This window comes from Salvelinus alpinus, chromosome 31 (genome assembly GCF_045679555.1).
Source record: "Salvelinus alpinus chromosome 31, SLU_Salpinus.1, whole genome shotgun sequence".
Lineage (NCBI taxonomy): Eukaryota > Metazoa > Chordata > Actinopteri > Salmoniformes > Salmonidae > Salvelinus > Salvelinus alpinus.
The window spans coordinates 1255610-1268672 of NC_092116.1; the positions used below are offsets into that span (position 1 = coordinate 1255610).

The following is a 13063-nucleotide window of genomic DNA, read 5'->3' on the forward strand; positions in this document are numbered from 1 at the left end:
CACCTGCTCGTCGAACATCTCATTCCAAAGTCATGGACATTAATATGGAGTTGGTCCCCCCCTTCGCTGCTATGACAGCCTCCACTCTTCTGGGAAGGCTTTCCACTAGATGTTGGAACATTGCTGCGGTGATTTGCTTCCATTCAGCCACAAGAGCATTAGTGAGGTCGGGAACTGATGTTGGGCGATTAGGCCTGGCTTGCAGTCAGCGTTCCAAATGTATCCCGATGGGGTTGAGGTCAGGGCTCTGTGCAGGGCAGTCAAGTTGTCCCACATCAATCTCAACAAAGCATTTCTGTATGGACCTCGCTTTGTGCACTAGGGCATTGTCATGCTGAAACAGGAAAGGGCCTTCCCCAAACTGTTGCCACAAAGTTGGAAGCACAGAATCGTCTCGAATGTCATTGTATGCTATAGCGTTAAGATTCCCCTTAATTGGAACTATGTGGCCTAGCCAAAACCATGAAAAACAGCACCAGACAATTATTCCTCCTCCACCGAACTTTATAGTTGGCACTATGTATTGGGGCAGGTAGTGTTCTCCTGGTGTCCGTCAAACACAGATTCGTCCGTCGGACTGCCTGATGGTGAAGCGTGATTCATCACTCCAGAGAATGAGTTTCCACTGCTCCAGAGTCCAATGGCGGCGAGTTTTACCACTCCAACTGACGCTTGGCATTGTGCATGGTGATCCTAGGCTTGTGCAGCTGCTCGGCCATGGAAACCCATTTCATAAAGCTCCCGACGAACAGTTATTGTGCTGACGTAGTAGTGAGTGTTGCAATTGAGGACAGAATTTTTACGCCCTACATGCCTCAGCACTACGTGATCCCGTTCTGTGAGCTTGTGTGGCCTAATTTCGCGGATGAGCTGTTGTTGTATTCACAATAAGAGCACGTACAGTTGACCGGAGCAGCTCAAGCAGGGCAGACATTTGACGAACTGACTTGTTGGAAAGGTGGCATCCTATGAAGGTGCCATGTTGAAAGTCACGGAACTCTTCAGTACGGGGCATTCTACTGCCAGTGTTTGTCTATGGAGATTGCATGGCTGTGTGCTCAATTTTATACACCTTTAAAACACATAAACTGGTAACAGGGGACCTTCAGACGAGTCTTAGAGCAAAATGGAGAGAACCATTGGAGGTCCTGGGCAGGCGTAGTAACACGTGGTCTGCAGTTGGATGTACGGCCACATTTTCTAAAACGACGTTGAGTGCGTGCGGCTTATGTTAGAGGAATTAACATTAAATTCTCTGACAACAGCTCAAATTCTCTGACAATTCCTTCCTGGAGTCAGCATGCCAATTTCACACTTCCTCAAATCTTGAGACACCTGTGGCATTGTGTTGTGTGACAAAACTGCACATTTTAGAGTGCCTTTTATTTTCCCAACACAAGGTGCACCTGTGTAATCAGCTTCTTGATGAATTCTCAGTGAGAGCCTATTTCACCTCACTAAAAATAATCTTAAAAAGCAAGACCCATGCTTTGATTGGGGGTAAAAAAAATGTAAAGCACACAATATCCCATAATTCATGACACTGGAGATCAAAGGCATCAAGCTATGAAACTAAAATATATGAATGCAATAGAGACAAATGCCTATGAGATCCACCCATAAACCACCACGTCTGTGGTATCAACTGATATGCAAAAAACACCCCAAAAACACTGTTAACAATTCAATGGCAACTACATACCTTACCTGTTATTTTGTCTCTAACTAATTTACAGGACTCGATTTCCCCGATGCTCCCAAACAAACTCTTGAGCTCTTCTTGGGTCATGTTCTGAGGCAAGTAGTTAACTATCAAGTTAGTTTTACTGTCCTCTATGCTCCCTGACTCTACCGGAGAGGAGCAGTTGTGTGAGATTGTTGAGGGACCATTGCTCGTGTTGTTGCAAGTGAGCCGATTGGACAGCTGGGTTTCCATGGCAGCAATTACCTGCTAAAAAGACAGAAAAGTAAAGTTAGGACCACATGCTAATACATCAAACACGAAGCAAACCAAAATTGGGTAGTTAAAAAAGATGCTTTTCACATGAAGGATATAATTAACTGAAGCCATTATATGACACCATATTATCAAAATTACAGTCTCTCGCGTTTGGGAAGAGTAAGGTCGGACTGAACTGAACTAAAAAAATTCTCAACTGAATTAAATGAACACAAATTATGTGTAGCCTATTAGCATAATAAAAACAATTATAAGGCTGTTGAACAATATGCTAGTTATCATTGAGATTTATACAGTGCCTTGTGAAAGTATACACCCCCTTGGCATTTTTCCTATTTTGTTGCCTTACAACCTGGAATTAAAATAGATTTTGGGGGGATTTATATAACTTGATTTACACAACATGCCTACCACTTTGAAGATGCAAAATATTTTTTGGGGGGAAAAACAAGAAATAAGACAAAAACAGAAAACTTGAGCATGCATAACTATTCACCCCCCCAAAGTCAACATACTTTGTAGAGCCACATTTTGCAGCAATTACAGCTGCAAGTCTCTTGGGGTATGTCTCCATAAGCTTGGCACATCTAGCCACTGGGATTTTTGCCCGTTCTTCAAGGCAATACTACTCCAGCTCCTTCAAGTTGGATGGGTTCCGCTGGTGTACAGCAATCTTTAAGTCATACCACAGATTCTCAATTGGATATGAGGTCTGGTCTGTGACTAGGCCATTCCAAGACATTTAAAATGTTTCCCCTTAAACCACTCAAGCGTTGATTTAGCAGTATGCTTAGGGTCATTGTCCTGCTGGAAGGTGAGTCTCTGTCCCAGTCTCAAATCTCTGGAAGACTGAAACAGGTTTCCCTCAAGAATTTCCTTGTATTTAGCACCATTCATCATTCTTTCAATTCTGACCAGTTTCCCAGTCCCTGCCGATGAAAAACATCTCCACAGCATTATGCAGCCACCACCATGCTTCACTGTGGGGATGGTGTTCTCGGGGTGATGAGAAGTGTTGGGTTTGCACCAGACGTAGCGTTTTCCTTGATAGCCAAAAAGCTCAATTTTAGTCTCATCTGACCAGAGTACCTTCTTCCATATGTTTGGGGAGTCTCCCATACGCCTTTTGGCGAACACCAAACGTGTTCACTTATATATATTTTTTCCGCAATGACCTTTTTCTGGCCACTCTTCCGTAAAGCCCAGCTCTGTGGAGTGTACGGATTAAAGTGGTCCTATGGACAGACACTCCAATCTCCGCTGTGGAGATTTGCAGCTCCTTCAGGGTTATCTTTGGTCTCTTTGTTGCTTCTCTGATTAATGCCCTCCTTGCCTGGTCTGTGAGTTTTGGTGGGCGGCACTCTCTTGGCAGGTTTGTTGTGGTGCCATATTTTTTTTCCATTTTTTAATAACGGATTTAAATGGTGCTCAGTGGGATGTTCAAAGTTTAGGATATTTTTTTATAACCCAACCCTGATCTGTACTTCTCCACAACTTTGTCCATGACCTATTTGGACAGCTCCTTGGTATTCATGGTGCCGCTTGCTTGGTGGTACCCCTTGCTTAGTGGTGTTGCAGAATCTGGGGCCTTTCAGAACAGGAGTATATATCCTGAGATCATGTGACAGATCATGTGACACTTAGATTGCACACAGGTGGACATTATTTAACTAATTATGTGACTTCTGAAGGTAATTGGTTGCACCAGATCTTATTTAGGGGCTTCATAGCAAAGGGAGTGAATACATATACACGTATCACCTTTCCGTTTTTTTATTTTTTTTAATGTTTTGAAACAAATTATTTTTAAAATTTCACTTCACCAATTTGGACTATTTTGTGTGTGTCCATTACATGAAATCCAAATAAAAATCAATTTAAATTACAGGCTGTAATGCAACAAAATAGGAAAAACACCAAGGGGGTAAATCCTTTTGCGAGGCACTGCAGATTATTACCGTTAGGCCTAATTCTACAGTGAACAATTACTTTGAAAACACAGCCCTGAATTGCAACATACATTATCAAATGACACTTCTCCTGAGACTATAGCTGAGGTGAAATACACTTTCAGGCTGCTCTAAACAAAATTAATGTTCCCTTCATTCTCACAGGGATGGGAGCTTGAAAAAAAGACAAAGCATGACAAACTTTGTGTGTTACTGTAATCAAATGTTTTTTAAAATTAAACTAGCCTATCCTTCAATGGCATCTCAAATATGAGACGAAGGTGAGCAGACTACCTTTGAATAGGTGTACCATTTTTTGATGTCTGCACTGTCATGGAAAAGAAAGGGACGCCAAAATAGTTACCGCTCCTGCAGACATCTGTCCTTTCCTCTTATGAGGATAATGAGAAAATAAACTATTCAATTTAATTGCTGATGTCAAGCTGGCAGAAAACAAACACTGATCAACTAATGTGAGAAGATGCACTGCTGTGTTGCATTTATATAAATATCTTTCAAAGGCAAACTGGGTGAAATCCAGTATGCCTACTCCACAGTGGCAACATTCAAGTCAGGAAGATGTGTTGTGAAGACAAAGATTTAAAAATGAAACTAGGCCAGGCTACAACTGTGGGAATTCTGGCACTACAAAACAAAGGCAGAACGGGAGAGGCTATTTAATTAAGGTCAACATCCAAAATGTATCCTACAAAGTTACAATTTGATGCATGGCCCAACAAGTATGAAGATACATCCATATTCAAATATGTCCAGTCAGAGGCAGCACAATTCATAAGTTTCATTCAAGCACTAACTGAATAGTCATTCATTTAGGCTAAATACAAGTAAAAATGTGCTAAGAGGTCAAAGTCCATATTTGAAATGCTATACTACATTCAAAAGTGCATGCATTCAGACAGTTATTATCAAAGTGGAGATACAGTTTTAGACCATACCAATGCAGACAGACTACATAGAGTATTTCATACCCAAAATATATTTATTTTTAAATCACCGTAAATTAGCCTAATATTGAACAAAGACTGTTCTGGCAAAAAAATATTAAAATGCATCCAAAGCGGGTAAGAGCTAGCCATTGGTATGGCCTGAGACAATGAGCATTATTGGCCAAATTAATTCAAGAAGAAGTGCCACCAACCCCAGTCCAAGGCTCTGCCGCCCACGAACCACTTCTGAGCAGAGAAGCCACGTCGCACAGTCTGACTGCCATGTTTGTTAGAAGTTGTCGTCTGCAAATGTGGACACAGAAAGTACTGTATGTTAGATTCACAGTAAATATAAAAAGCAAGTCAGTGACGATAACATGTCATAGTTAGGAGATGGGGAGTGGGAGATTCTTTCTTGGCACTGGCCGTCCATTGCAGATTGGCTTCACCCGGAGAGGCAGTGACAAAAGTCAATTTCTCATAATAAGTCATCTTTAGCAAGGAGCAAAAATTAGACTGGGGAAATATCTGTAGGAGTTGGAGTCAAGAAATAAATCCCACCACAAAATGAGGAACATGTATGAGTAATGACAATTAGTTGAATGGGTGGGATGCTTCACCGCAAGATGTACTGAAATCGGACAGTGCAAATCAATAGCTCTGCACAGTACAGCTTACATCTGCAGCTTGCCAGATATAGAGGCACTGCTTGTATTACGCTGACACACACATTCACTAACCGTGTTCATGTAGCTCACAAAGCACAACAATCCCCCAATCTGTTGTCATTAAATAACATTTTAAAGCGATTAGGATACTTTTCAGGTCTTTTGGGTCTTTGGTTTTAACCTTAATGCTAAGGTTACAACCACAAGAAGATGAGTATATCCAAGCTTGCTACAGTATAAAATATAACTTATAATATCAAGTGGATAGGCTCCATTTCACCTGCTACTGGTAAACAATGCTACATTCAAAGTCTGAGCAACTGGCCAGTTCTACCCCAACAAAGCAGGACAGGTCTCCTGTTGACAATAAATGCAGTCAGCAAATGGAAACATATTACCATACTATAATCACATTTGACTGCAGCTCATTAAAAGGAAAGATTCACACATTTTGAATGTTACAGTATACAGTGCCTTGTGAAAGTATTCAATCCCCTTGGCATTTTTCCTATTTTGTTGCCTTACAACCTGGAATTCAAATGGATTTTTGGGGGGTTTGTATCATTTGATTTACACAACATGCCTACCACTTTGAAGATGCAAAATAATTTATTGTGAAACAAACAAGAAATAAGACAACAAAAACTGAAAGCTTGAGTGTGCATAACTATTAACCCCCCCAAAGTCAATACTTTGTAGAGCCACATTTTGCAGCAATTACAGCTGCAAGTCTCTTGGGGTATGTCTCTATAAGCTTGGCACATCTAGCCACTAGGATTTTTGCCCATTCTTCATGGCAAAACTGCTCCAGCTCCTTCAAGTCGGATGGGTTCCGCTGATGTACAGCAATCTTTAAGTCATACCACAGATTCTCAATTGGATTGAGGTCTGGGCTTTGACTAGGCCATTCCAAGACATGTAAATGTTTCCCCTTAAACCACTGAAGCGTTGATTTAGCAGTATGCTTAGGGTCATTGTCCTGCTGGAAGGTGAGTCTCCGTCCCAGTCTCAAATCTCTGGAAGACTGAAAAAGGTTTCCCTCAAGAATTTCCTTGTATTTAGCACCATTCATCATTCTTTCAATTCTGACCAGTTTCCCAGTCCCTGCCGATGAAAAACATCCCCACAGCATGATGCAGCCACCACCATGCTTCACTGCAGGGATGGGGTTCTCGGGGTGATGAGAGGTGTTGGGTTTGTGCCAGACATAACGGTTTCCTTGATGGGCAAAAAGCTCAATTTTAGTCTCATCTGACCAGAGTACCTTCTTCCATATGTTTGGGGAGCCTCCCACAAGCCTTTTTGCCGAACACCATACGTGTTTGCTTATTTTTTTCATTAAGCAATGGCTTTTTTTCTGGCCACTCTTTCGTAAAGCCCAGCTCTGTGGAGTGTGCGGGTTAAAGTGGTCCTATGGAAAGACACTCCAATCGCAGCTCCTTCAGGGTTATCTTTGGTCTCTTTGTTGCCTCTCTGACTAATGCCGTCCTTGCCTGGTCCATGAGTTTTGGTGGGCGGCCGTCTCTTGGCAGGTTTGTTGTGATGCCAAATAAAAAAATTAATATTATAATGGATTTAAATGGTGCTCCGTGGGACGTTCAAAGAATCGTCTTTTTTTAATAACCCAACCCTGATCTGTACTTCTCCACAACTTTGTCCTTGACTTGTTTGGAGCGCTCCTTGGTCTTCATGGTGCCGCTTCCTTGGTGGTGCTCCTTGCTTAGTGGTGTAACAGACTCTGGGGCCTTTCAGAACAGGTGTGTATACATACTGAGAATGTTACAGATCATGTGACACTTAAATAAAGTCCAGCTGTGTGCAATCAAACTAATTACAGTTGAAGTTGGAAGTTTACATACATGTAGGTTGAAGCCATTAAAACTCGTTTTTCAACCACTTTACAAATTTCTTGTTAACAAACTATAGTTTTGCCAAGTCGGTTAGGACATCTACTTTGTGCATGGCATGTAATTTTTCCAACAATTGTTTACAGACAGATTATTTAACTTATAATTCACTGTATCACAATTAAAGTGGGTCAGAAGTTTACATACACTAAGTTGACTGGGCCTTTAAACAGCTTGGGAAATTATGTTATGGCTTTAGAAGCTTCTGATAGGCTAATTGACAACATTTGAGTTAATTGGAGGTGTACCTGTGGATGTATTTCAAGGCCTACCTTCAAACTCAGTGCCTCTTTGCTTGACATCATGAGAAAATCTAAAGAAATCAGCCAAGACCTCAGGGAAAAGCCTCCACAGGCTAGACCTCCACAAGTCTGGTTCATCCTTGGGAGCAATTTTCAAACGCCTGAAGGTACCACGTTCATCTGTACAAACAATGGTAGGCAAGTATAAACACCATGGGACCACACAGCCATCATACCGCTCAGGAAGGAGACGTGTTCTGTCTCCTAGTGACGAACGTACTTTGGTGCGAAAAGTGCAAATCAATCCCAAAACAGCAGCAAAGGACCTTGTGAAAATGCTGGAGGAAACAGGTACAAAAGTATCTATATTCACAGTAAAACGAGTCCTATATCGACATAACTTGAAAGGCCGCTCAGCAACGAAGAAGCTACTTCTCCAAAACCGCCATAAAAAAGCCAGACTACGGTTTGCAACTGCACATAGGGACAAAGATTGTACTTTTTGTAGAAATTACCTCTGGTCTGATGAAACAAAAATAGAACTGTTTGGCCATAATGACCATCGTTATGTTTGGAGTAAAAAGGGGGAAGCTTGCAAGATGAAGAACACCATCCCAACCGTGAAGCACGGGGGGTGGCAGCATCATGTTGTGGGGTTGCTTTGCTGCAGGAGGGACTGGTGCACTTCACAAAATAGATGGCATCATTAAGGGGAGAAATTATGTGGATATATTGAAGCAACATCTCAAGACATCAGTCAGGAAATTAAAGCTTGGTCGCAAATGGGTCTTCCAAATGGACAATGACCCCAAGCATACTTCCAAAGTTGTGGCAAAATGGCTTAAGGACAAAGTCAAGGTATTGGAGTGGCCATCACAAAGCCCTGACCTCAATCCTATAGAATATTTGTGTGCAGAAGTGAAAAAGCGTGTACGAGCAAGGAGGCCTACAAACCTGACTCAGTTACACCAGCTCTGTCAGGAGGAATGGGCCAAAATTCACCCAACGTATGTGTCGTGCATCTCTGAGCGATGATCAATTCCTGGGGCCATTTCCTATTTTCGTGTATCGGAGCCATTGCTATTCAAGCAGACAGAAATACATCACAGAATGCCATAACGGCATTCTTTCAACCAGCTTCATGGAGGTAGTCACCTGGATTGCATTTCAATGAACAGTGCCTTGTGTGCCTGGTTAAAAATGTAATTTGTGGAATTTATTTTCAATTTATTTTCAGCCAATCAGTTGTGTTGTGACAAGGTAGGGGTGGTATACAGAAGATAGAGACAGAGGAACAGAGCCTTGTTCAGGGGCAGAACCATTTTTTTTTACCTTGTCAGTTCGGGGATTCGATCTTGCAACCTTTCGGTTACTAGTCCAACTCTAACCACTAGGCTACCTGCCGCCCCACAGCTTTAAGAATAAGGTCAGTCAATCTGGAAAATTTCAAGAACTTTGAAAGTTTCTTTAAGTGCAGTCGCAAGAACCATCAAGAACTATGACGAAACTGGCTCTGATAAGGACCGCCACAGGAAAGGAAGACCAAGAGTTACCTGTGCTGCAGAGCATAAGTTCATTAGAGTTACCAGCCTCAAAAATTGCAGCCTAGATAAATGCGTCAGAGTTCAAGTAACAGACATCTCAACCTCAACTGTTCAGAGGAGACTGCGTAAATCAGGCCTTCATGATCAAATTGCTGCAAAGAAACCACAACTAAAGGACACTAATAAGAAGAAGGGTCTTGCTTGGGCAAAGAAACACGAGCAATGGACATTAAACCGGTGGAAATCTGTCCTTTGGTCTGGAGTCCAAATTGGAGATTTTTGGTTCCAACCGCCATGTCTTTGTGAGACGCAGAGTAGGTGAACAGATGATCTCCGCATGTGTGGTTCGCACCATGAAGTATGGAGGAGGAGGTGTGATGGTTTGAGGGTGCTTTGCTGGTGACACTGATTTATGTAGAATTCAAGGCACACTTAACCAGCATGGCTACCACAGCATTCTGCAGTGATAAGCCATCCCATCTGGATGCGCTTAGTGGGACTATAATTTGTTTTTCATCAGGACAATGACCCAACACACCTCCAGGTTGTGTAAGGGCCATTTGACCAAGAAGGAGTGATGGTGCTGCATCAGATGACCTGGCCTCCACAATCTCAACCCAATTGAGATGGTTTGGGATGAGTTGGAATGCAGAGTGAAGGAAAAGCAGCCAACAAGTGCTCAGCATATGTGGTAACTCCTTCACGACTGTTGGAAAAACATTCCTCATTAAGCTGGTTGAGAGAATGCCAAGAGTATGCAAAGCTGTCATCAAGACAAAGGGTAAAATATGTTTAGATTTTTTTTCACACTTTTTTGGTTAATACATGATTCCAAATGTGTTATTTCATGGTGTTGATGTCTTCACAATCATTCTACAATGTAGAAAATGTTTTTAAAAATAAAGAAAAACCCAAACTTTTGACTGGTACTGTATGTAGAAGACAGGCAGGGTGAGTGTAGACCGCAGTGAGTCCTATGCAACGAGCTGTTAGCTAATGAGAGCATGAAACCCTCCAAAATTAAAAGGCATCTGGACACCAAGCATCAAAGCCACAAAGATAAGACATTGACTTAAAATAAATTAAATGGCAATATCTGGAGGCCTGTACACACGGTACAAGAAAAGGCACGTGGCATCATCGCTTGTGGCCCAGTGGATTGTATTTTTCAATGTACTTTATATGATCTCTTTTCTACTTTTAAATGAAATATACCTTCTGGTAACCCGCCTCACTCAATGTGACACGGATCACTTTTTTTTTATTTTATAGATCTTATAGCCAGGACCTCCATTACAAGCGAGCCATCAGCAGCTAACCAGCTAATTAGCTACTAGCTTTTTGCAGCAAATGGTTGAAAAGCATGCATTTGGTTTTATTCGCGTTTATGAGCAGTTAGAGGCCACGGAAGGAGTGTTGTATGGCATTGAAGCTCATTTGGAAGTTAGTTAACTTCTCTAGGATAGGGGGCAGCATTTTCACGTTTGGATGAAAAGCATACCCAAATTCAACTGCCAGCTACTCATCCCCAGAAGATAAGATATGCATATTATTAGTAGATTTGGATAGAAAACACTGAAGTTTCTAAAACAGTTTGAATCATGTCTGTGAGTATAACAGAACTTATTTAGCAGGCGAAACACCGAGGACAAACCATTCAGATAAAAAAAAATTGAGGTCACTCTTTTCAAATAGGATTTTCATTAGGAATCCAGATTTCTAATTGACCTTCTTGCAGTTCCGACCGCGTCCACTGGATGTCAACAGTCTTTAGAAATTGGTTGAGGTTTTTCCTTTGTGTAATGAAGAAGTACGGCCATCCAGAACGAGGGTAACTTGAAGTGTACTGTTAGATAGAGGCGTGTGTCCAGAAAGCTAGCTACAGTTTGTTTTAATCCTGTATTGAACACAGATCATCCCGTCTTCAATTTTATCGATTATTTACGTTAAAAAATACCTAAAGTTGTATTACAAAAGTAGTTTGAAATATTTTGGCAAAGTTTACAGGTAACTTTTGAGATATTTTGTAGTCACGTTGCACAAGTTGGAACCGGTGTTTTTCTGGATCAAACGCGCAAAATAAATTGACATTTTGGATATATATCGACGAAATTAATCGAACAAAAGGACCATTTGCGATGTTTATGGGACATATTGGAGTGCCAACATCAGAAGCTCGTCAAAGGTAAGGCATAAATGATATTTTTATTTCTGCGTTTTGTGTCGCGACTGCAGGTTTGAAATATGCTTCTCTCTCTTTGTTTACTATGGTGCTATCCTCAGATAATAGCATTGTTTGCTTTCGCCGAAAAGTCTGTTTGAAATCTGACATGTTGGCTGGATTCACAACAAGTGTAGCTTTAATTTGGTGTATTGCATGTGTGATTTCATGAAAGTTAGATTTTTATACTAATTTATTGGAATTTGGCGCTCTGCATTTTTACTGGCTTTTGGCCAAGTGAGACGTTAGCGTCCCACATATCCCAGAGAAGTTAACACAGTGTCCGAAGAAGGGCCAGATGTATACAGAATGGTGTCGTCTGCGTAGAGGTGGATCAGAGACTCACCAGCAGCAGAGAGACATCATTGATGTATACAGAGAAAAGAGTCAGCCCGAGAATTGAACCCTGTGGTACCCCCATAGAGACTGCCAGAGGTCCAGACAACAGGCCCTCCGATTTGACACACTGAACTCTGTCTGCAAAGTAGTTGGTGAACCAGGCGAGGCAGTCATTTGAGAAACCAAGGCTATTGAGTCTGCCGATAAGAATACGGTGATTGACAGAGTCGAAGGCCTTGGCCAGGTCGATGAAGACGGCTGCACAGTACTGTTTTTTATCGATGGCGGTTATGATATTGTTTAGTACCTTGAGCGTGGCTGAGGTGCACCCGTGACCAGCTCGGAAACCGGATTGCACAGCGGAGAAGGTACGGTGGGATTCGAAACGATCAGTGATCTGTTTATTAATTTGGCTCTCGAAAACTTTAGAGAGTCAGGGCAGGATGGATATAGGTCTATAACAGTTTGGGTCTGGAGTGTCACCCCCTTTGAAGAGGGGGATGACCGCGGCAGCTGTCCAATCTTTAGGGATCTCGGACGATACGAAAGAGAGGTTGAACAGACTGGTAATAGGGGTTGCAACAATGGCGGATAGTTTTAGAAAGAGAGGGTCCAGATTGTCTAGCCCAGCTGATTTGTACAGGTCCAGGTTTTGCAGCTCTTTCAGAACATCTGCTATCTGAATTTGGGTGAAGGAAAAGCTGGAGAGCCTCGGGCGGCAAGTAGCTGCGCGGGGGGGGGGGGGGGGGGGGGGGGGGGGGCAGTTGGCCGGGGTTGGGGTAGCCAGGAGGAAAGCATGGCCAGCCGTAGAGGAATGCTTATTGAAATTTTCGATTATCATGAATGTATCGGTGGTGACCGTGTTACCTAGCCTCAGAGCAGTGGGCAGCTGGGAGGAGGTGCTCTTATTCTCCATGGACTATACAGTGTCCCAAAACGTTTTGGAGTTAGAGCTACAGGATGCAAATTTCTGCTTGAAAAAGCTAGCATTAGCTTTCCTAACTGCCTGTGTATATTTGTTCCTAACTTCCCTGAAAAGTTGCATATCACGGGGGCTATTCAATGCTAATGCAGAACGCCACAGGATGTTTTTGTGCTGGTCAAGGGCAGACAGGTCTGGAGTGAACCAAGGACTATATCTATTCCTAGTTCTACATTTTTTGAATGGGGCATGCTTATTTAAGTTATTGAGGAAGGCACTTTTAAAGAATAGTCAGGCATCATCTACTGATGGGATGAGGTCAATGTCATTCCAGGATACCCCGGCCAGGTCGATTAGAAAGCCT

The 13063-nt window shown here is 42.2% G+C and overlaps 1 protein-coding gene across 2 annotated transcripts in view; it reads right to left on the minus strand.

Moving 5' to 3' along the window:
• Window positions 1–13063, minus strand: part of LOC139560967 (ELAV-like protein 2) — a 109297-nt gene that overhangs the window by 49691 nt on the left and 46543 nt on the right. The window contains exons 3-4 of one of the 2 annotated variants that reach the window (XM_071377724.1): window positions 5069–5159; window positions 1708–1951 (exon numbers count right to left, since the gene is read on the minus strand). The exons of the other annotated variant lie outside the window; for it this stretch is intronic. Of the exons in view, the coding sequence (XP_071233825.1) occupies window positions 1708–1951; window positions 5069–5140 (316 nt within the window). The 5' untranslated portion in view covers window positions 5141–5159. The remainder of the gene's footprint in view (window positions 1–1707; window positions 1952–5068; window positions 5160–13063) is intronic. 2 annotated transcript variants of the gene reach the window in all.